This window comes from Aquila chrysaetos, chromosome 7, assembly GCF_900496995.4.
Source record: "Aquila chrysaetos chrysaetos chromosome 7, bAquChr1.4, whole genome shotgun sequence".
NCBI lineage: Eukaryota > Metazoa > Chordata > Aves > Accipitriformes > Accipitridae > Aquila > Aquila chrysaetos.
Window position 1 is genome coordinate 37,049,804 of NC_044010.1, and position 21,544 is coordinate 37,071,347.

Genomic DNA, 21,544 nt, shown 5'->3' on the forward strand with positions numbered 1-21,544 from the left:
AAATTTTTTTGTTAATTACAAACTGCATTATGCATGTCACACCTGTATATGTAATTTCTTAATTTCTCTATGTAGCTTAATTACCGATAAATTGATGAATAGTTTTTTAAATCAAGTGTTCATTTGGTACCTGTGGAGAATGTTACAGACTCAGAAATTGTGCTGAGACCCTGTTCTCTGAATACACTTCACAGAGAACAAAGATGTAATGGATACAGGCAATGGCACCACAAGCTTTCCTTGGAACAGTTACCCAGTCTTTTCAAAAACACCATCTCTACGGAAAGCAGTCAACTCCTATTGCAATTTAATACTTGCCTACTTTATGGACACTAGCACCACAGGCATCTAATATGAAGCCGATACCTCTCTAGCAAATGCAGAACTTTTTATACAATACAGAGAAAACAGAAAAGTGAATTCTAATTCAAGCAAGAGGTAGTGAGGCTAACAGGCTCCATGTCCCCCTGCCATGCTTAGAAACCATGTAAATAGTACTACTGATGAAGAGGAAACTTTTAAGAAATCATGTTATGACATTGTTTTAGTTCTGAATAACCATGTTTTACATAAGATGTTCCAGTATTATCTCAGCCTTTGTTGCAGTGTATGTGCAGTTCAGCACGTATGTACGTCTGTACCACAGCCCACTCTCAATTCTTCAGCATTAACGTGCAGTATTAACTAAACAAGAAAAGTATGCAGTTTTGAGGAAGAAAACAATATTGTATCAAGCTGTGTAACCCATCTGGTAAAAGTGAATTAAACCACTAGGATATCTTCCTATAGAACACCTTGTTACATCCACAAGGTATGTCTTGGAAGAAAGACATTTAGGCTGAAATAAAAAAAAAAAAAAAGCTCCATCTTCAAGTTCCAACACACATATACACAAAATGCCCTTACTTACACACTTTAATCTCTATGGATTTTTACTGGCATTATAGTATTTTTCTGCAAGTAACTCTGTGGGACTGATTGCTAGATATTAATATTTGAAAGATCATATGGGAACAAGATATGGGTAATGATTACATCATGACAACAATGTAATGTCAAAAATAACTATGACATTCAGCTTCCCATGAAATATGCCCATTCCTCCTACAAGAAAAACAAAGTCACAACAATTCACATTAAAGAAGCAACAAAAAGATGTATAAGTATTCCTTTTTAAAGAAACTTTTCTGCCAGGCTAGGCAGCTGAGCAGTATGTAACTGCCCTTTTCGATTTATGATCAATTCCTTTATCCTGAAAGTAGTTAATTTAATACATAGATTTTTAACAATAAAAAGTAATAGGCGGGTTTAACCTAGTGTATGTTTTATCTGCATCTAGGTCATCAACTTCAGGAAACAGAAAATATGTGTTTACAAATGAGAGACTTCAAACGGTGACTTGCTTATCAAGCCTCCTTAGCATACTCTAGGAGTAAATGAAATTGTATACCTGAGTGGAGTTAGATAGTTGGTTTTTCCACGGCTCCTCTGCGCTGCTGGTCAGGTTTGTGCGGTTATGAGGTAGAGAGAGTGCGTTTCGCTGCAGGTAAGGCACGTTTCCATTACTTCCACTTTCTGTTATGTGATTATTGCCTATCAAAATAGTGTCTGTACTACCCAGCGTTCTTGCTGTGCTGCAGGGAATGGGGCCTGCTGGAAAGGGTCCATTAGCCATAGGCTGCCCAGGGCAGGCGGGACGGATTCCACGCTGAGCGACATTAGGCACTCTGGTTAGAGCAACCTGTGGCTGCTGACCAGAGACAGAGTTTGTAGGCAGTGATGAATCAGCTGTTGGCCCGTTAGGAATTCCAGTAGATCGTACCTGTGCAACTCCTGTTTGTCTCATCTAACAGAAGATGAACAAAGCACAAGAACATTAGCTGCTGAGTTTAAAAAGTAAAGATCGTACAAGGTTTGCGTACTTTATTGCACTGGTCAATTCCAATTTTATACTGATTTTAAGATCTTCACAATTGCCTTTGAGAAATAAAATGTCTGTCATGCTCACAAATGCGCTCCGCAGCTTTTAAGGTAAAGCTATCAGCACACTTTTCTTCTAGGCCCTTCAGTTTGAGTGTTAGCGTTTTACTGCTAAAGTTGGCCACTGAGAGAGAGAAGTGAACAATGAGAGGAGAGAGATGCTGTAATAAGGCTTACTACAAGTAAGTATTTTTCAAGTAAGACTGCTTTTAGATGTGTCCACTCACTTTCGTTTGAAAGTGTGGCTTGAAAACTTTTACATTATTTGGTAGCCCTATTATAACACACAGCTAAACCCATTATGTTTCAAACAGTCAAACCACAATTACACTTCATACAAAAAAAGATGCCTTAATGTAACACAGTAAAGGGCATGAGAAATCTGTACAATAAAAATTCTTCAGAATTCAAGAAACACAACAGACACCATTAATGACAAAAGTTTTCTAGAAGACAAAAATATTTTTGTTCTCACCTGCTGGTGTTGCTGCATCAAGACAAACTGACTCTCCAGCTGTTCCAGCATAAGTTTCTGTGCTGGATTTAGATTATTTCGGTTTGCACGCAGCTGTTCCAAGTGCTGAAAAACAGCAGTACAGTTCAGAATCATGAAAATTGCATGTGCTTTTTTAATAACTTTCTTGCATATGATAGTAAAAATTATCCATGAAGACAAGACTTGTAAAGCTGAAAACATGATTGAGATTTCTGTTGCAGACTCAAACATCTCTCTATACACTATCGTATAACCAAACGTTATTACTAGTTACTAAAACTAAAGTGACTTTCTAAATTGTTTGAGTGTATAAATATTATCACCACACTAAATTTAAGTGTACTGGTACCATAAAAGAAAACTACAATCAAGTATGATTATATAGAATTCTTATTATCATTATGTGTTTTTTAACACTTTTTTGTACTGTGCTATTCTTTTATTAATACTGTTCAGCACAAAGTAAATTCATCTATAGTCACACACGAAAACTCCAGAAAATACAAAAAAAACTATACAACTTAATTACAGAGAGCAATATCTTATGTTACAATACTGAACTCATTTGCAACTGATAAATTTAAGTACCTTTTACCAAAAATCTGATCTTTGTATTCATTTTAAACTACTCAGGACGCACCGTCATTCTACCAGTAAGTCTGCTGCTGCTAAGCGCTACGACATAAATGCTACAATTGTGGAACACAAAAGCACTATCAGAGAAAGGAAGCAGGGCGGGGGAGGGTGGAGAGGAGGGCAAAAGTTGTCCTATACAAAATGTGACATAGAGACAATTTTCTTGATTGTTCTTTAATACTAAGCTACTTCACATAATTGTAAATCCTTTCAAAAAACAAAAAACGAAACAAAAAAACCAACCCCAAACCCAAGCTCCAAACAAAAAACAACAAACAAACCAAACCAAGCCCCACCAAAACAAAACATAAATCAGGTTTCCTTTAGTTCCTTTCAGGGTCTGCATGTTTCTACATCCTTCTCATCTCCTTTGCTTTGATTATGCTGTAATTAGTAATACATAAATGGAACTGAAGTATGAGCATTAAATAAACTGTAGATCATTCTGCTTTGAACAATTGTATTTGTAAACTATCAACTTTAGTAAAAAAAAAAAAAAATCCAACTTTGACTGAAAAAGTGATTAAAGATGGTTCATGCCAAACTCCCTGGATTAACAGCAGCTTCCATTCTGAAGTCCCTCTGTAGGGGACTGCAATGAATAAGACTAATGTATATACATGATTGTGAGCTGAAAACAGGGTCTCCGTGGGAGTGCACGCACCAGGTACACAGAAGCCAAAACCAGTGCTCTTCAGTTGTTAGTCTGCTTTTTAGAAAATGTCTAAATAGGGTAACAAGAATCAGGAAGACTGATCCAGCACATATGTCAGCAGAAGCAAGTCTGTGCTTCTCTCCAGTGCTATGGGTGCAGAGGCTTTGCAGGCACCACTGTTCGTGCTGCCCATCCATTCTGTGAAACCAACACCTATCCCTCCTCCACTGGCATGCTGCAGTCCTGGCAGCTACTGTGTGGCTTTCCCCTTCTGCTTTTGTTAGCTGAACCATTTGGTGTGTGTTATGTGCCATATCCATCCAGCCTCCAAGCTGCCACTTTTAAAAGACTGACTTAGAAGATGTAATAAAGGTTTTATTCATTCTCCTCTTGCATCATATCTTTTTGGCTTTCCTATTCATATATGCTGGAACCTTGCCAAGGTATTGCCAGCAAATCCAGTATACTGTACTTAGACAGAGAAGCCTACTTAGATACTGCTTAGAGGAGGAAGTTGGATCCGGGAAAAGGTGAAACTAAAAATGGGAGAAAAGTAGCAGGATATAAAATAAGCAGAGAGAAATAATGAGAATGCATGAAGAGAGATACAGAAGAGTGATCAGGGAGGACCAAAGGGGTAGGGAGGTGGGGGGAGAGGGAGGGGAGGGAAAAATTATGCAGCATAATAAAGCCAGTATTGTTCAGATGGAGAAACAGCTGAAGAACTATATTGGACTTGAGGGGAACACTGCTCAGTCAATCAGAATGCCTTCCATCTCTGCACTGTGTTCCCTTCTATTTTTTCCTTGCATCCAGAGCAGTATCTGTGATACATAGGTAAGAGTTTCCAGCTAGGCCTGATTTTCAAAATATGGAATTCCTGCTGAAGCTCACTGCAAGCCCTAATGAACTGAAGAGACAACAAAACATCATAACAAAATGACCTGAAACATGATTTCAAAAATAAAATCTAGCATTTCACGTAAATATATTAGATGACGTAAAATATAGAGAAGCAGTAGCAGATTTCATTTGAGTAATTCTATTTTGTAGAATGTCCATCTTTGTTTATGCAATTTGATACAAGAAGCTACCTCAGAGGAAACAGAGGATATTACAATACTTCCACACCTCCTTCAATATCTCCCACATTACAGCAAGTAGCAAAACTCACTTGGCACACAAGTGTGGCAATTTGCATATCTATCTTTAAAACATCGTTAAGAAAAAAGAATTACTGTATGTTCTTACTTCATAAATTATGAGATTCATACAACGTAAGTCTTCAGTTTCTGGTAGAGATCATTTATTTTACTACAGAACTAATCTTGCACAGAGAAGCCATAAATATCAGCAAACTTGAATTACACTGTGGGAATTATTTGGGAAGTATTTCACATTGAATTTCAGAAATGTGAAACTGAAAAATGTTCCAGATTTATTTTCTTAGAAGGATGAAAGAAACAAACAAAAAATATATCAAAGCTTCTGAAGATCTTCAACATACCTACCTGTAATTTCTGTGGTGTCAAGCACCAAGAATGAATTTGTTGCTGTACAGGAGGATGTGACACTGTATGGCCACTGCTCCAAACATCTGAAGTATTCTGAGAGAAAACATTACATTAAAATGCGTGACTATCAAAGGGTCAACACAATTTCTTTTACTATCTAGATTTTATCTTACTTATGAAAGAACTAGTCATTGTTTCAAGAACAACAATATAAACAAAGAACATATTAAAACATGCCAAGTCTCATTCTACCATTCCCATACAGTATCAGAGTAGTCAGAGGAAAAAGTTAAATGCTACCTAACATCATAACAAGAAACAATCAAATCAAATTACACAATTAACTTAAATGTACACTACTTTTAAAACTGAATACTTTATCTACTGTAACGCTATTACATGATGATGAAACACTTGAATTCTAAATATAAGCAAAGGCAATAGACAGGATGACATGATTGTCTCCCTCTCTATCTATCATCAGACTACGATTGTACTTTTTCACTTATACAACTATGATTGTAGTATAGTGCTATCAATCTGCATTGCCCTTATGCACTTCCTGTCTGAACTGTAACCTGATTAAACATATCACTGAAAAATGTTTTTTAAAATTCCTAAAAACATTCCCCACCTTGATGCCAAAGGATTAAAATTTACAGCACAAATTCTGTGCATGCTGCATAATTTCAGTGCATTTTTCCATATAATTTTGGTAGGGGGCTTTTTAGTTCATCAGAATATATACCTTTGTTGGACTAGATGTTCTTTTCCTCTTGGCAGGACTGGTCAGGTCATCTACTTGGCTAGAAGGAATCATGTGTAGTGGCAAGGATTGCTGTGAAATTGGTGTTTGAGTGAGGCCTAGTACAGGTTCAGTATTTGGATGATGAGGTTTACAAGCCTATGAATCACAGAAGGAAGACAAAAATATGGTTCTATATATTCTTAATTCTTTCCTTTAAGTTATATATTTTAACAGCCCACATATATTAAAAGGGCTGAGTAGATATTCTGAAGCTGATCTCAATAACTGAAAAATCAGTTTCCATATGGTCATCAATGGAGGAATGTGTACCTTTCACGGGATTATTAAACCACTGCAGCATTTCTATTTAAGATGAAATCTTTTAAAATCATGAAAATCCACAAAGGTTCTAAATTGGTACCCCCATATTTCTCCCATATTATAGGGAGCTTCTTGATCTAATATCCCTTTGCAAATAAATCAAAGGCTTTTTATTACTAAAAGCCAGTCCTGTGCTCAATAAAATAAGCTTGACCACTACCGATTGTAAAGAACCCTTAAAGCTGGGCACCTGCAGAACATAACCCAACTTCTCACCTGCTGTGCTGTGTTCATGGCACCCTGCCTGGAGGTAAGCTCTGCGGGGATTGGTAGGCTCCATGCCTCCTCAATACTAGGAAGTAATTTAGTTTTATTCTGTAGACTACCTTGTGGAAGGTTACACAACTGAGCCTAGGAAAAATTATGTAAAAAGCAAATTTAACACAAGCCTACTTTAGTAAGAGCAAGTCCATGAAATCTTCCTAAATGCTGTAGCTAATTATGTCTTAAAGAGAGGATAGATTTAAAATTTGGGGTTTTAGAAAGGTGCTAAGTATAAAGAGGGTAACCAGAATATAAACCTTTGTGAGAATCAGAACAAAGATGAGCTCTGGATTCAGAGGTCTCATAATTCCTTTTTTCTGAAATTGCAAACAAGAGTGAAAGATAGTGTGTGCGTATTCTCTCTATATGTTATGAGAACTTAAAAATGTAGACAATACAAAGAAAAAAGCAAAGTGATGTAAAACAGTATGCTTTGATTAAATGTGCAAAATAGGGTTTATAAGGAATTAAGTTCCACTTAAAAATGAAGAAATAAAATATTACAGGCTATGATATGCTTACAATACACATGAAAACAGGTTATACACACCACAAACAATTGCAAGTTAAACTTGTGTGTTACTTCTCCCCTCCCCTCTGCTGTGTATTTGGAAGACTATTTCCCGCTTCTTAAAATATTAGTTTTACCTGTAAATACTTTATCCGTGCTGCAAGTGCAGAGGTATTACTACAATTTTTGCTCCTAGTTGCATTTAAGTAGCATTTAATGGCATCCTGAGGCTGGTTGCAGGACTCATAGAGTGTGCCTAGGTCCATCCAGGCTGCAGCATGGCCATGGTCCAATTGTACAGCACAGATATAGGCCTGTAAAGCATCCATAGGCTGATTTTGCTGTTGATACAGCACACTGAATAGAAAGATTAGTGAAGTTGAGAATTAATAACAAAGTCAAAATACAAACAAGTCAAATACCCCCCCAAACCCTTAATAAACTTTGCCGTTACATTAACCACAGTAATAAGCATAAACAACTCATAAAATCTTAACATGCAAAGCTCATATACGTAGCATATTCAGTATTTTAAAAAAATTGAGAAAGCAAATATAAATTATTAATTAAACTTCAAATCAGACAAGTCTGACAACATGAAGGTATAAATAAAAAAGCTTTACGGTTCTCTTGAGAACACAAAAGAGTTAAAAAGCTGATATTCTTTATTTATATATATTATCACTGAATTATACCACTGTATTACCCTGTATCATTCTTACCCTATAGAACACCATGTATCTGCACTTGCTTCTGATTTATCAATAGATTGCCTATAAGATATAAAGGCATCCTGAACTTTCCCAATACTTGAATAGCACCTGGGAGAAGAAAAAAAGAACTTTGGTAATATTTATAGAAGGTAATCATTGAGGATGGCTTACCAAGACTGATCTGATAAATGTTAAGTCTTGCAAATACATACTCATCTAGATGAATCCAAAACATTTGCTGTTTCTGACTGCCAGGCATAAGCAGACTCAAACATCTTAATCAACATGTATTACTAATTATTTATTTGAAAAGTACATCAAAACTGCTTAAACCCTAGCTTACTGCATTTGTAAGGAAAAGAGTCATACCATATTTTAAGGAATTATATTTGTTTCATTTGTGGTAACTTATCAGTCAATAAGAACAGTATTTATCTGCAGATAGCATTATAAAGAAACAATTAAGTTACCTATTTCATCAAACAAATGCTTATGAAACTTCATGCTCTGTAAGAAGTGTTTCAGAATTATTAAGAGATATTGACCAACTCAATTAGGACAGTTTCTGATTGCCTGGGAAACTTTTAATGTGCATTTCTCACATCTCAATAAGATTTCAAGTAATGAACAACAAACCAGTTAGTTTTACTGCATATATAGAGCATGAAATTCTTTAAAAAAAATCTTGCTCTTCTGGAATTTTTCATAATTTCTTACTTGAATATTTTTCACATAAAAATTCAAAGGTATTCTGGCATTATAAACAGAAATATCAGAACTCTAAGAAGAACTACAATTATACCACAGGGAATAATACCTACCTTTTTAAAATTAAAAGCTTAAATAAATAAAAAACAAAAAAAATAAATATACATTTACTAGTTTAATCTACAATAGCTCTGCTGCTTATATTGTTTGTAATAAGTTTCACTGTTGGAAAAAGAACTGACAGCTTTCAAAACACATAAATAACAACAGAAAATTTATTCTAGTAAAAAATAAAAACCAAGCGGAACAGTGCAGGCAAAGGTTTCTCAAACATGCTACCCTCTCTCATGTACTCTTGAGGCACACTAGGAAAGGAATACAATAAAATGTAGCAATACTTCACCTAAAAACATCCATTAAGTCTGAATACAATGTTTCACACGATCATTTTAATCACTGTCTAACCCAAGCTCCAACAGACATGTTTCAATCTGCCTGCTTATCAGATACATGGAGACTCTGGTTAGGATAGCACTAACATCAAGCACCCAGCAAAACTTAAAACAGGGTGATGGATTTTTTTTCAGTGGGGGAGGAGGGTGATGGTGGAGTATTTTTGAAATATAGCTTTAAACCAACTTGCTATCCAGTTTGGACAACCAGCAGAGGAAGGAATAACACGAATACCCGAGGAGGTTAGACGAGGAAAAGCAAATGCACAACCCTGTAACCCTGTTCCTTTCCTCCTCTCCTGCCAGTGTATGGACTGGAGGAATGGGGCACAGAAACATTTTTGCTCTAGTCCTCCCTGTAGAGTATAAGAGATGCTTCCACTAGATTTTTCTCCCCATTTCCTGCGTTTCTCCCCTTTGTTTGCATGGTCCGCAGTTTCACTCTAACCACGTGAAAGCCGTGGCACAGTAGGAGCAGGACCACAGCAGCTGCACACACATACTTCATATGTCCTGCTGCTGCATAAGAACTCAACTACCTCAATGCACGTGGAATGGGACTACCAACGAAAAACCAGGATCTCAGCCCAGTGGATGATAAGATGAGCCAGATCATCCCTGGCTCATTTTCCCTTTTCCCCGCACACCTGCCATAGCCCTCTGCCCTTCACACTCAGTGCCAGTCTCTTACAGCAACAGCTGGAGGCATGTAATTAGGATGACAAAAACTAAAGTACGTTCCAGTTGTATGTGACCAGAACCTTCAAGAAAGTCAGCTGGAAGATACTGAGATCAGGAGATTAGTTTTATTTTTCCTTAATTCCTTTCTCATGTATTTCTCAACAGAACTGCCCTGTTCACATATGGACTTGAATTGCCCTCAAAGCTTTCTCCAAAACCTGATTATGATTATTTCAAGAGTTACTGCTGATTTGTGTAAAGTACTCAATTTTCTTAAAAAGGAGACCACGAAAAGTCATCAAATTTGTATGATTTACATCTTGGAACAAGTTAATTTTCAAGTAAAAAAATACTGTCTGATAGTACAGAATTAATACAACACTTAAATACATATTAGAATGGATCAATCTGAGCTATCTTGGCCTAAGATTTAGTTGCAATATATACTGTTTATAAATGGATGTGTACCTGGGAAAATATTTGTATTCTAGTGCAAAAATTGATTTGAGATTAGACGGGAGATTCTGAGAAAATAAAGACATAAAGAATTGTGAAAAAGGTATGAAGAAAAGTAACAACATTTACAGAGCATTTACCAAAAAAAGAGAGAGAGAATAGAAGATGTGGTAGGAGGAACAGATAAAACCAGGCAGGGCAGACTCAGATTACTGTAAGTGTGTAGAATAACAACTACAAAAAAAAGCAGGACCATTTGGGTAACATAATTCATTTCAACTTCTAATCTATATTCATCCCAAATATGTTAGCACCTTGTCTTTTCATACACTTTCCAGAAAACTAGACTTCAGTAGATAGATATATCCTTTCCCTTCATTTTTCCTCTGAAAGTATTAAGAAGAAAAACAAAATAAGATACTCACAATAATGAGTATCCTCAAAAAATTTACAAATACAGTTACAGTGTCTATAAAGTAATTTCTTACCTTCCAAGGAAATACCAGGATTGACCAGAATTTGGATCTGCTTCTAGAGATTTCTGGAGATACTGTATAGCATAGCTTTCCTTGGTTGCCTTGTCTCCAAGCTGATCCACGGTGTGATGCATCCAGCCTACAAAAAGAATCCATAAACGGCAGAAGTGAAATTCCCTAAGACCATTTAACACTTTGGCACAGCAGGATATTCATAGCATTAGTTCCTCTTTAAAAATAGGAGTATCAATCATATCACTTACATACAATATTATGAATTAAACTTTAAAAACTTTTAAAGTTCTATACTAAAATTACAGTACAGAAGAACCCTAAGTCAAAATTACTTTCAGGTACTTTTAAAGCATTTTTTTGGTTTAAGTAATTTTCTGCGAGGTTAGTAGCACAATTATGAACTGCTCAATCTTCTACTACAAAAAGTTAATCTGAAAACGTTAACTCTTTCCTCCTCTGAACACAGATACCTTCCCTGTCATTGTGAAAAATGCCACCATTCTCCCTGTCACACATATCAATTATCTGTATATTATGTTCAGTTTACTCCCTTTCTTCTAAATGATCGTATTTATCCTGTATGTATATTTGGACAATTCCCCAACAGAACATTGGTAAGAATTTTTGTATCTCCACTTAAATCTTTCTTACATTGTCATTTCATCTTCATTGCTACAACATCCTTTCCATTCACCTTGACAAATGCAATCACCTCTCATCTACATAACAAATTCTGCTGAAAAGATAATTTTATTTCCTCATCTAACCACACATCATATTCTTTCAAATACCTTTTTTTCTTTCATTAGACAAATTATTCATCCGCACTTTAAAGGCCTCCCACAATTCATGCTCCCATATAATCTTTTACGTGCTATTAAAACGCATCTCTGCTCTCAAGGCTTGGTTACCATTTCAAACAAAGCACCTTCATCATCTTCTCAAGCTGCTCCTCATCTGCCTTTATGTTTAGATGGAATTCCTTTAAGCAGCCACAAAATCATCTCTCTGCCACTCATATCATGAGTACAAAGAAATCCTTTGTAGCAGGCAGCTGACTTGCTGAAATCACTACATACCACACTGGTCAGCAATGCCTTGCTGTTTGCTTTATCTCCATGTATTTGTCTTAACAATCCATTGCTTTTCAGCCAACATTTATAAAACGTAAGGTGTGACAACAGATTGTCCCTATGTTTTTATAGCGTCCCACCCACAAACAGTCCCTTGTGGAACACTGTGATACCAACTTCATAAAATACCCCAGGTTTGTATACAGTTTTAGTTACCTACAGAGTTGTACACAAAGCTGCACTATATGTCTATTTAAAACCTCTGTCAGCTAAACTTCAGCACCCTAAGCTTATCCTTTTTGATACAGTCTTAACTACATGAACAAGTAATACCACGCAAAAGATCCAGATCAGATTCAGATCTCATCTGAAATGCTAGACAAAGTAGGCAAGGCTGAGAACTGAACTGATGAGATTTGCAGCCTTACTTCCCTCTCTGTAATTAGACTATAGCTTAAATATTTTATTTTACCTGTTCTATACAGCTTATTTGTTATTCTGTGGGCATATTGTTTGTTAACAGTCACAGCAACACTTTCACAAATGGAAGGCAAACTTCCAAGCTTTAAAAAAGGCAATCTAAAAGAAAATCTTATCTATTGAACAACATTTGCCTGAAGTGTTTTAAGAAGTATCATTTGGAAACTGTGGTCAGAGGCAGAAGTTTGAATATTTCATGGACTGCAAGAAACATCAGGTTAGAAGCCAAGTGGTTACAGTGCTGAAGAAAGAGTAATTTATTTTGTCTGAAGAAGGATCAAGTCAAAACCTTATCCATCAGGAAAAAAAAAAAAAAAAACCATGAAAAAAAATCCCAGTAATTTTTGCAGAGACATATACACAATTTTGTCTCATGGACTTCATAAACAAGCTATGATTTTGATTCAAATCCCAAGTCACTGAAGTTCTTAAGCACACAGAAAATACTCATGCTTTAAGAAAAAAAGGCTTATGCGTAGGTGGTTATCAGAATGCACTTGCCCAACTGTACATTGAGGCTAAATGTATCGGGTGCCAGGCAAAGCCTGAGATAAAGGTAACAGTTCAGGGATTATAAACAAGGGTAAAAAAATACATTAAACAATTTCCTGCATCTTTGGAAATGTTGTGTGGTGATGTCTATTTTTCCATATCATCGGAACCTTGCCAGACTGAAAGATAACACGTCGTATCTTCAGGAATCTTTACTGAGTTCACTGATAAAAAGAAAGAATCTATTTCTAGGAGACAGAAATGAGAACTAGCAAACCCTATCTAGTGTCACTGCTGAAACAAGGGTTGCTTCCCGATTTCATCTTCCTGCACCGGGAGGTGAAAAAGGCAGAAAGCAAGAGAGGGTGAGGGAGAACAAACAGAAGTTTTCTACTAGAATAGCACAGGCAAAGGAAACTGGATCTCTCTTCTCCTCATGCATAAAATGAAGAACATACAGAAAGGTGGTGATGGAAAAACACTGGTAAGCTGTGCAGTTTCCCATTTGCAAGACCTAACTCAAATTCTCAACTAGCGTATTGACTACTCTTCCACTCTTGGGACATTTTTAACGTAATAAACAAAAATGCAGATTTTGTCCATACTTCACAAATGTTCCACGCGCATTTCCAGGTCTTTACAATCTAATTTCTAACAAATCCCTGTGTTGCCTCAGCAAGAGGATGTGATAGCCTAGCTCATGCTGCAATCATGCTTATCAATCACTCTCATGCTGAACTTGTGGCAATTGCTTTTCCCCTGATAAACATCATCATCTCAGTCTCTGAAGAGATGAGCCTCTTCCCTATTTTAGCATCTCATGATGTCTCATCCAATTATGTGGACACTAGCTAGGAATGCCCCTAGACAAAAACCAGTGAGAGAGTGCTTTGGGAACCTCTAAGCTTACATTATTCTTACACTCTTCCTTATGTAACTGCTGAATACAATTGGAGAAAGAATACTGGGACAGATTTGATCTTCAGTCTCATTAATTTAATGTAATTTTAGGCAAAGAATTGTTGTCTGGACAGCAAATGAAATGGCACAAAAGAAGAAACAAACTGCTCTCATCCAACTGTACAGACCTTACTGTTACGTCTACCTGAACTAGTCAGCTCAAATGGATATGTATTTATCTGACAATCACAGAGTTCTCCTCCACAGTGATCTGCTTTGGAAACCAGCAACAAGAGCAAAGAAATTAATAATTCTCTCACAAGACATCTGAACTTGCCTAAATTTCAACTCTGGCTCAATAAACATTAACTAGCTAAGGAAAATAAACGAAGGGTATTTTCATGCCAAAACAATTTTTCTGCTGGAGTAAAAAAAAAAAAAAAAAAAAAAAAAAAAAAAAAAAAAGAGTTCAACATAGAAATACAAATATATTTTGATTGGCTTTTGCCAGTAGCATTCTGGCAGATAGCAAGTATTTTCTATTATTTTTTCTAAGCAGCAGTGTACCACCTGGACTATGCTTCCTGAGGAAGTGTTTTTATTACCAGCTACTAGAGACTAAATCTGTGATAAACACTATACTCTGATAAATACCACTATTAACAGTGAAGAGCAAAAGAAATGGTATTATTCCTTGAATGATCTGGTTAAGACCACTCTATACCACTCTATCCCTTTCTCCACGTAGAAGCTACGCACACTACAAAACTAGGTGACCTATGCTCATTGAATAAAGGGAGATAATCCAGTTTTTAGACAGCAGACAATTCTCAAAGTCATTGCTCTTATTGCTAGCACAGAGACCTGTGGTAGGAATTTATGAATACAAACATGCGCCTTTGCTTCTATTGTGGCAACATACATCAAACGGAGTTGAAAAAGCGTTGGTCAGCTATTTTGGGAAGCCCGTCTTCCATGGATTATACGTACAGCCTTTCTGGATGAAATTGCTGACAATGTATATATACTAGGTGGGATAATATCAAGTTAAAAAAAATTCAGAGAGGATACTGAAATATAAGCAACACTGTCACGTGACAGCAGAGAAATCAGCACCTAGAGGCCTGCAGTGAACTCCTCCAGCAGTTTCATTTGTGATTTCACACAAAAGACTCAAAAGCTAAACAAATTAGCCCATTCCAAATCCATACACAACCTGCATTACAAAAAAAATAAAGCATTGTGGCCATAACTTAGTGCCAGTTACAAATTTGAATTAAATGACCACTATGTGAAAGGGGGGGAAAAAAAAAATGGGCATAAGCAGGCTAAATTAATATTTAGAATAATAAATTAGATGAAGAACATGGAGGAAGTGAATGAAGAAGTTGGGTTGAACAATTTTAACAAAATATTCTGGAAATACTTTTATAAGGCATGTAGGACAAAAGTAATTATTCTACCCACCCATTAGGAATTTTGGTCTAAAAATGATTTATCAGCTTTCTATAAATATGGAAGATGACAATTTCTAAAAAATAATACTTTTTCTCTTTTTATGTGGTTTCTTTTATGGAATCTGATGATAAACTTTTTAGTTACAGCACTAGGTTTTCATTAGGTACTATAATTAAAGAGAAAGAAAAGGTTGATTTTTCATTTGCCACGTTCTTCTATTCTGCAACAGAGAAGGGTATTTTGGTTTACTGCATTTAGCCTGGCTATTCAAGGGATGTTCTCAGAGGCAGAACAGAGAATACGGAATTCTAACTGCTGCCCTCCTTCTCTAGAAGACCACCCTCTCATTGACCAAAACCTGTAATGCACATACTGCAGCAAGTCTAAGAGCTTTTTAATTTTGTAAGTTTAATTAAAATCTTTTCCTCCTCTCTTATTTTCTTAATTATCTACTATTATGCATTCTATTTTGGGTGAAAATCTTACGTATCATACTCAGTGTCTAAGACTCACTTTGGAAATGGAGCCTTAAAAACCACTGCTGAAGGCAAAGATGGAAAAAAGAAACACACAGGAAAATGAAAGTTAATTTTACATACCTAACTGCTGTAAGACAGTTGCTTTTACTTGTGCAGGAAGGTTTTCGATCTGCAAAAGCTGTTCATAAGCTTCCTTTGCAGAGTGATACTTTCTCTGCAAAAGGAAAAAAGTAAATGGATTAATCATAAAGCTTACAACAGATCACCAATAGCAACGATTTCACAGCACTGACAGCACACAAACACATTGACAAAAAGTTCTAGAGTTTTGGGGGGTTTTTTTTGCATACAGTGCATATGAAAACTTTAATGAGTGACGTATATATATGGTAAGAGAGTAACTTTCATAAATATAGTATTTAATATAAATTGACTACTTAAAATAATTGAGGGAAATTTGCAAATTATTAAATTTGGTCAACTCCTCATACATGCATTATACTTCTTACACTAAAATGAATATACTGCTTTCAAGGGGAATGCTTCAATGCGAGTCTACACAAATTCGTCCCAGGAAATTCGTAACAGAAATGAAGATCATTGGTAATTGGTGGTTGGTATAATTTTGCCTCTCTCCTTCCTCCAGTATATTTGAACTGCCTTTTCAACATATTTGTTGTCCTGGTAAAGAGTCCCACCATATGTAGAATTAAAACATATCCATTGATTATGCTTAGAGAAAGAAGATATGCCATCTTGTTATTTGTTATATAGTTTAACTGTGCTTAAAGCGTGGAAACATTCAATTCTTAACTCCTTATATGAACAGAGCTTGATATAGAAAACACATTTCCAGGTTAGGATTATGGTCTTTACTGACTTCTGGAACAGTATGAGCTGTTTAGTATGTATTAAAGGTTAAGACTTCTCCATAGATGAACTTTTTTGTAATAATGTCAGCATTTATCTTCGCGTTACCCTAACAATAATTGTTTAACAGTGAATGGATTTTAAATGCTTAATTCTTCTGTTCTGCTCTCCCACAAAAGTCTAGAAGACATAAATGCTGAGGTCTGTTAGTAAGAGTATTTTTTTTTAACTTTCTAAAAATTCTATACAATTGTTTAAGAAAAATGTGCTTTCAGATAATTCAACATTAGACTTCATTCTGGCAAACAGATGAAGAGCATACTAAAATAAATGGGGCTACCTAAATGCAAATGATCATGACTTAGTTACATTTGTTTTATGCAAAGAGTACACAGTACTGACTACTGATGTTTTAAAAGGGACAACTGGGAAGAAGACTCTAAACAATATAAATACCTATTAGAAGTTAAAAATGTTATTAGGTTCTTGAGATCTCACAATCACAAAAGACAACTCTGTTGATTTTAAAACCTTTTTCTAGTCAGGAAGAAAAATTAAAGCAGCAATTACATACTTTCAAATGGAACAAGGGGAAGTTGGTAGAAAAGATTTTTAATTGGTGTTCATGAAATGCAGACAACTGGTAAGAAAACAAATAATATAAATAAATAAAATATCCATGTCCAGCAAAATAAAAACAATCAGGAAAAAATTTTAAATTTAGCATTGGGAACAAAACTTGTAGTTTATGACTATGAAGGATAAGCAAATGAACAGAAGTTCACTGTATAGCATGACAGCAGAGGCAGCAATCCAGATGTCAAACAGGTAAATATTAGTGCCTAATATTCACACTTTGAAAAAGATGTTTACGTGCTTAGGAGGATTCAGAAAGACCTATTAAAATAGGACATGTTTTCCAGATCTAGAATATTTTTCACTTTTGTTATTTGTTGTATTATTTACCCTTTAGAAATCTGTCTACATATATACCTTAAAATATTACAGAAAACTGTCATAATGTTTACATTTGGTTTTATTTAGATATGTTAATTCCAAAGATCCGAAGTCCTTGACGTTTGGCTGCATCATGAATGTTCTTAGAAATGGGAAGGGGAACCCAACCCAGCATCTTTCTTTAGGCATTGTATAAGCTACCACCCTAAATAGCTAGAGGGACTCACACTGCCACAGATGAAATAATAGAAACTAGCATTAAACACCATGAAAAACCACTGCTAACTCTATCAGCACTGGGCTATTCTCTTGTTCAGAGGCTAGCAACCCATCATTTAAACTCCAGTACTGTGAAGGTACATAATTAAGGAATGAATTAACTTTTCCATTAAATATTGGAGAGTAGATAATTTTCCAATACATGGAGGGGTTCAGCAATCTGTAGCACTGTGTCCTTTAAAGGAAACCAAGCAACCAGCCTGCCTCCAAAAACATCTCTTCATTGTGTCAGAGGGAATATCCAGAATGAAGTTAAGACCCTTTGTGGTTCTAGGTTTCTCAAATTCCAGAAAAGACGACACCCTTCCCAACCAGAACTGTGAGACAAAACAAGTCTAATAGCAGAATGCACTGAAACTTTTTTGCTACGACTTGTCTTATAATAAAGTTCCCACTGCCTGTAATTGTCAGTCAGAAAACACAGCTTAAGCACTTGTAACATTGGTCACACAATTATATAAGGCACCTGGCATAGTGACCTGAGGTGTTCAACTTTCTGTTTACTCTAGCAGATCAGAAGAACTAACGTGTTGAGGATGTTTTGTCATATAAACGTGTCAGATGTGCTCCAGTGCTCAGAATGAAATCTGGACAGTGGCCCCGTAAGAACCGTAACAGTCCATGAAGTTTCCTAACGGTGTTTTGGGATGGGGGATTTCTGTCTTGTCATATAGCTTTGCACCAAATGTATTCAAAAGAAAAGTATCTCGTTTATGAAATTTGTATCTTTTCTTTAAGTATGAATACCTAAAGTCATTTTTCGCTGAACCATCAAAAGGGCGTACAACATACATTATATGATGAGTCAGTCAAATTACAAATATATAAGCTATTTCAGTAGCTACTTGGTTTTAATTTACTTATATTCTGGAAGCTCAGTAAGTGTTCTGTAATTTCCCAAAAGATTCACCTAAAAAGCTCTGTAGTAGGATTTGATACAGAATTAATAACACAGCTTTAGGTGCTGTTGACCTCAGATCTCAAACGTTTCTGTCACATATGTTCTGCTAAATTTGAAAATTTCATGTCTAATATACTTAAAATGCACCTGGGCAACTGGCTAGACTTGACTCTGTGTCTATGTGTGTATGTATGAGAAACAGTATGAATATATACCAATTGAGAAACTACATATTTTTAATATCTATATATAACTTTTTAAATATATATAATCTCATAAAAGAATTTTACTGAAAGTTATGTTTAGGGGCTTTTTTTTGCACTCAACTTGGGAGACTAGTAAATATGTAAGTTTATTAAAATAGCTACTCCATTTTACAGCATGACAATCCAAATACAAAATATTTTTATTTAGCCAAAGCAAATAAAGTATCTTTAGTGATTCAAGACTTAAGCCTAACTTTACAAAAGCATCTATAATCTGAATTCCACAGACTGATTACAGCATGTAGTTAGAAACTCAACCACACTTTATCAAAAGGACCTTAAAGCTTACCTGGATTTCATATAAGTGGGCAATGTGAAACTGAACTGTAAGAGTGGGAAAATCAAAATTGTTAGTTTTAATCAATGACAACAACAATTACAATATGTTTTTTCAAGTGAGGGATAAACAAGTTTTCAAATTTATCAATGCAAAACTAAGACAAATTACATTTTGAAGATACAAAAAAAAGTATTTGTTTACATTGGTATTTTACGCTTAATATAGCAGAACTGACGGAGAATGAATATGTATCCTAACAAAGCATTAAGACTGCAAACAAATATTGCAGAAAGGCAGTCCATGGATTTTATTTGTATTCTGAAACGCAGAGTCCATTAACCTTTCAGTAAACTTAGCAATAAAATCTCAGAGATGCACAACAAGACAACACAGGTAATATTTTCTGTACATAACTGAGTTAGAAATAAAGATTTATTTTTTATTTTCATTCAACTGCCAAGGGACAGACTAGCTGGGTTACAGAACAGAAAACTATATTATACGCTACCAGCTTTATACAGGATCTTAAATTTAGGTGGTTTTTTTTCCTGTTTAGGAATTGTCTTTCCCCTGTTAAACTGAACTAAAAGTGTTAATTACAGATGGTATTCTGATGATTACTGTAAAGCAATCTTAAATTCCTCATATGAATTGCACAGAATGGCATAATACTACTAGCAGCTCTTGGGAGGCAAGAAAATTGCTGGCTGGAGAAAGAAAATGAAAGTTGTTCAAGAGTAAAAGCAGAGGGAAAATTATCCTCGTGCTGCTCAAATCATTAAAGAAAAGGTGGAGTGCCTGATCTCTATAAGGCTTGAGAACTGCCAACCTAGACTAGCCATCAACTGGTAGATAGCTAAAGCTAGTTGAAATGAATGTAATCCCTACTCTGATTTGACAAGGAAAGAAAAATTCCTTTGAGACAGACTTTTGCCTGATGTTCTTGAGGACTACAAGTAAGAAAATACCGGTGTTTGAGACAAGCTCAATTTATTTCAGTTACATAGATTTCTTTCTCTTGAAGCTATAGAACAGTGTGACACAGAGGTTTATACAGGTAATTTGGAGTTCCAGGGTTTCTCTCTGGGTCATAAGGGAGGGGAAGAGCTTCCTTTGTGCACTGCTTTGTCCTTTACTATAAAAAAGGTAGCCTAGTGCACTTCAGAAACCAGGTCATAATGAAATGCATCATCTAAAATTTTAATAAACTTTCTGTGTTCCTTGCTAAAGGGCACATAACACAACCATTATGTTCACCACATCATCAAACTTCACTCTGTACTGATGAAAGAAAAACTTCTGCTTTTGTTTTGGGAGTTCATTATCTAAAAAAATCTCTCTCATTTTTTTCCCCTCATAGCAAAACCCCTTCACTGTGAAGCTAAAAAAGGAAGCCATGCCGTGCAGAGGAAAGAAAGTAAAGGTGTCACATTAGAGACTGCCTAAATAGAAAGAAGACATGCTTAGTACTCAAACACTTCTGCTAGGAACACACTCACTGTAATGCTGTTACTCACCCAGCCTTTAGAAATGCAAGGGGTAGAATTAAGGCAATCTCAAGCATTTATGTGATGGTACCTGACACCCTGGGTCAGCGTGCACAGTTCTCCTTCTGCTAAGTAGTACAGGGGAACCTGACAAAGTATCCCTCATCCCTCTCCACTCCCTTCCTTCGGGTTTGTCAGACACCATGCCCAAGGCCACGGGGCAATGATGCCTTTACATGGGGCCATACCTCTACATAAATCTGGGGGGAGCAGGGACTGTGGGGGAAGGGTTAGGAAAACCTTACAAGAATTCAGAGATACAGTGAAAACCGATAAATTTAGTGAGAAATAATATGAACTAACATGAAATATAATAAAGAATCACATATCCAATAAAAGCCTATTGACTTAGGAAGAACGCTGCAAATAATTTAAAAAAATTATCTGTGCCTGCTCCTGATAAGTGACAAAGCTTTGGAGAAGACCGTGTAGCACAGCTGGCTCCTTGGTACCGATACAGCCAGCAGTTTCATGCATGTAAAGAAACCCCCTTTCATCATCCTTGCTGGCAGAATATTCACAATTCCATCCAGCTCTGAATTAAAGAAATAAAGAAATGCTTTTAAACACTTTATCCAATGCTTCTGAAGTTAGACTTGGAAGGTAACTTAAGCTCAACATGAAGAGCAGCACGAAGGTACCTTAAAAACTGAGGGAGTAATTTCCTTCACAACTGTCTGCCTCTTAATTCTTACAGACTCCAAAACATGCAGGAACATACGCTTATTCTTGCATACAATGCCACTAACTATGGATAAATACTTGGAGGATGCTCTGTAACAGCCTACAGTATATACTGCATGTGATAGATCATACTACACTAAAAGATTAATGTGTTCAAGTACAGACTAGTATGTAGTTGGCACCTAATAAAAC

The 21,544-nt window shown here is 35.9% G+C and overlaps 1 protein-coding gene across 19 annotated transcripts in view; it reads right to left on the reverse strand.

Moving 5' to 3' along the window:
- The window catches only part of KDM6A (lysine demethylase 6A), a 168,431-nt gene that overhangs the window by 42,114 nt on the left and 104,773 nt on the right, over nt 1–21,544 (reverse strand). For 6 of the 19 annotated variants that reach the window (XR_003924182.2, XR_003924179.2, XR_003924190.2 and 3 more), the window contains 11 exons: nt 19,131–19,165; nt 17,013–17,078; nt 15,689–15,782; nt 10,684–10,810; nt 7,908–8,006; nt 7,323–7,542; nt 6,627–6,761; nt 6,030–6,185; nt 5,279–5,374; nt 2,456–2,560; nt 1,451–1,846 (listed from right to left, as the gene is read on the reverse strand). Coding sequence is in view for 8 of the 19 variants with exons in the window: in XM_030019667.2 (XP_029875527.1) it covers nt 1,451–1,846; nt 2,456–2,560; nt 5,279–5,374; nt 6,030–6,185; nt 6,627–6,761; nt 7,323–7,542; nt 7,908–8,006; nt 10,684–10,810; nt 15,689–15,782; nt 17,013–17,078; nt 19,131–19,165 (1,529 nt within the window). In the remaining 11 variants the exon portion in view is untranslated. The remainder of the gene's footprint in view (nt 1–1,450; nt 1,847–2,455; nt 2,561–5,278; nt 5,375–6,029; nt 6,186–6,626; nt 6,762–7,322; nt 7,543–7,907; nt 8,007–10,683; nt 10,811–15,688; nt 15,783–17,012; nt 17,079–19,130; nt 19,166–21,544) is intronic. The other 13 variants (XR_003924181.2, XR_003924191.2, XM_030019669.2 and 10 more) reach the window with 7 other exon arrangements.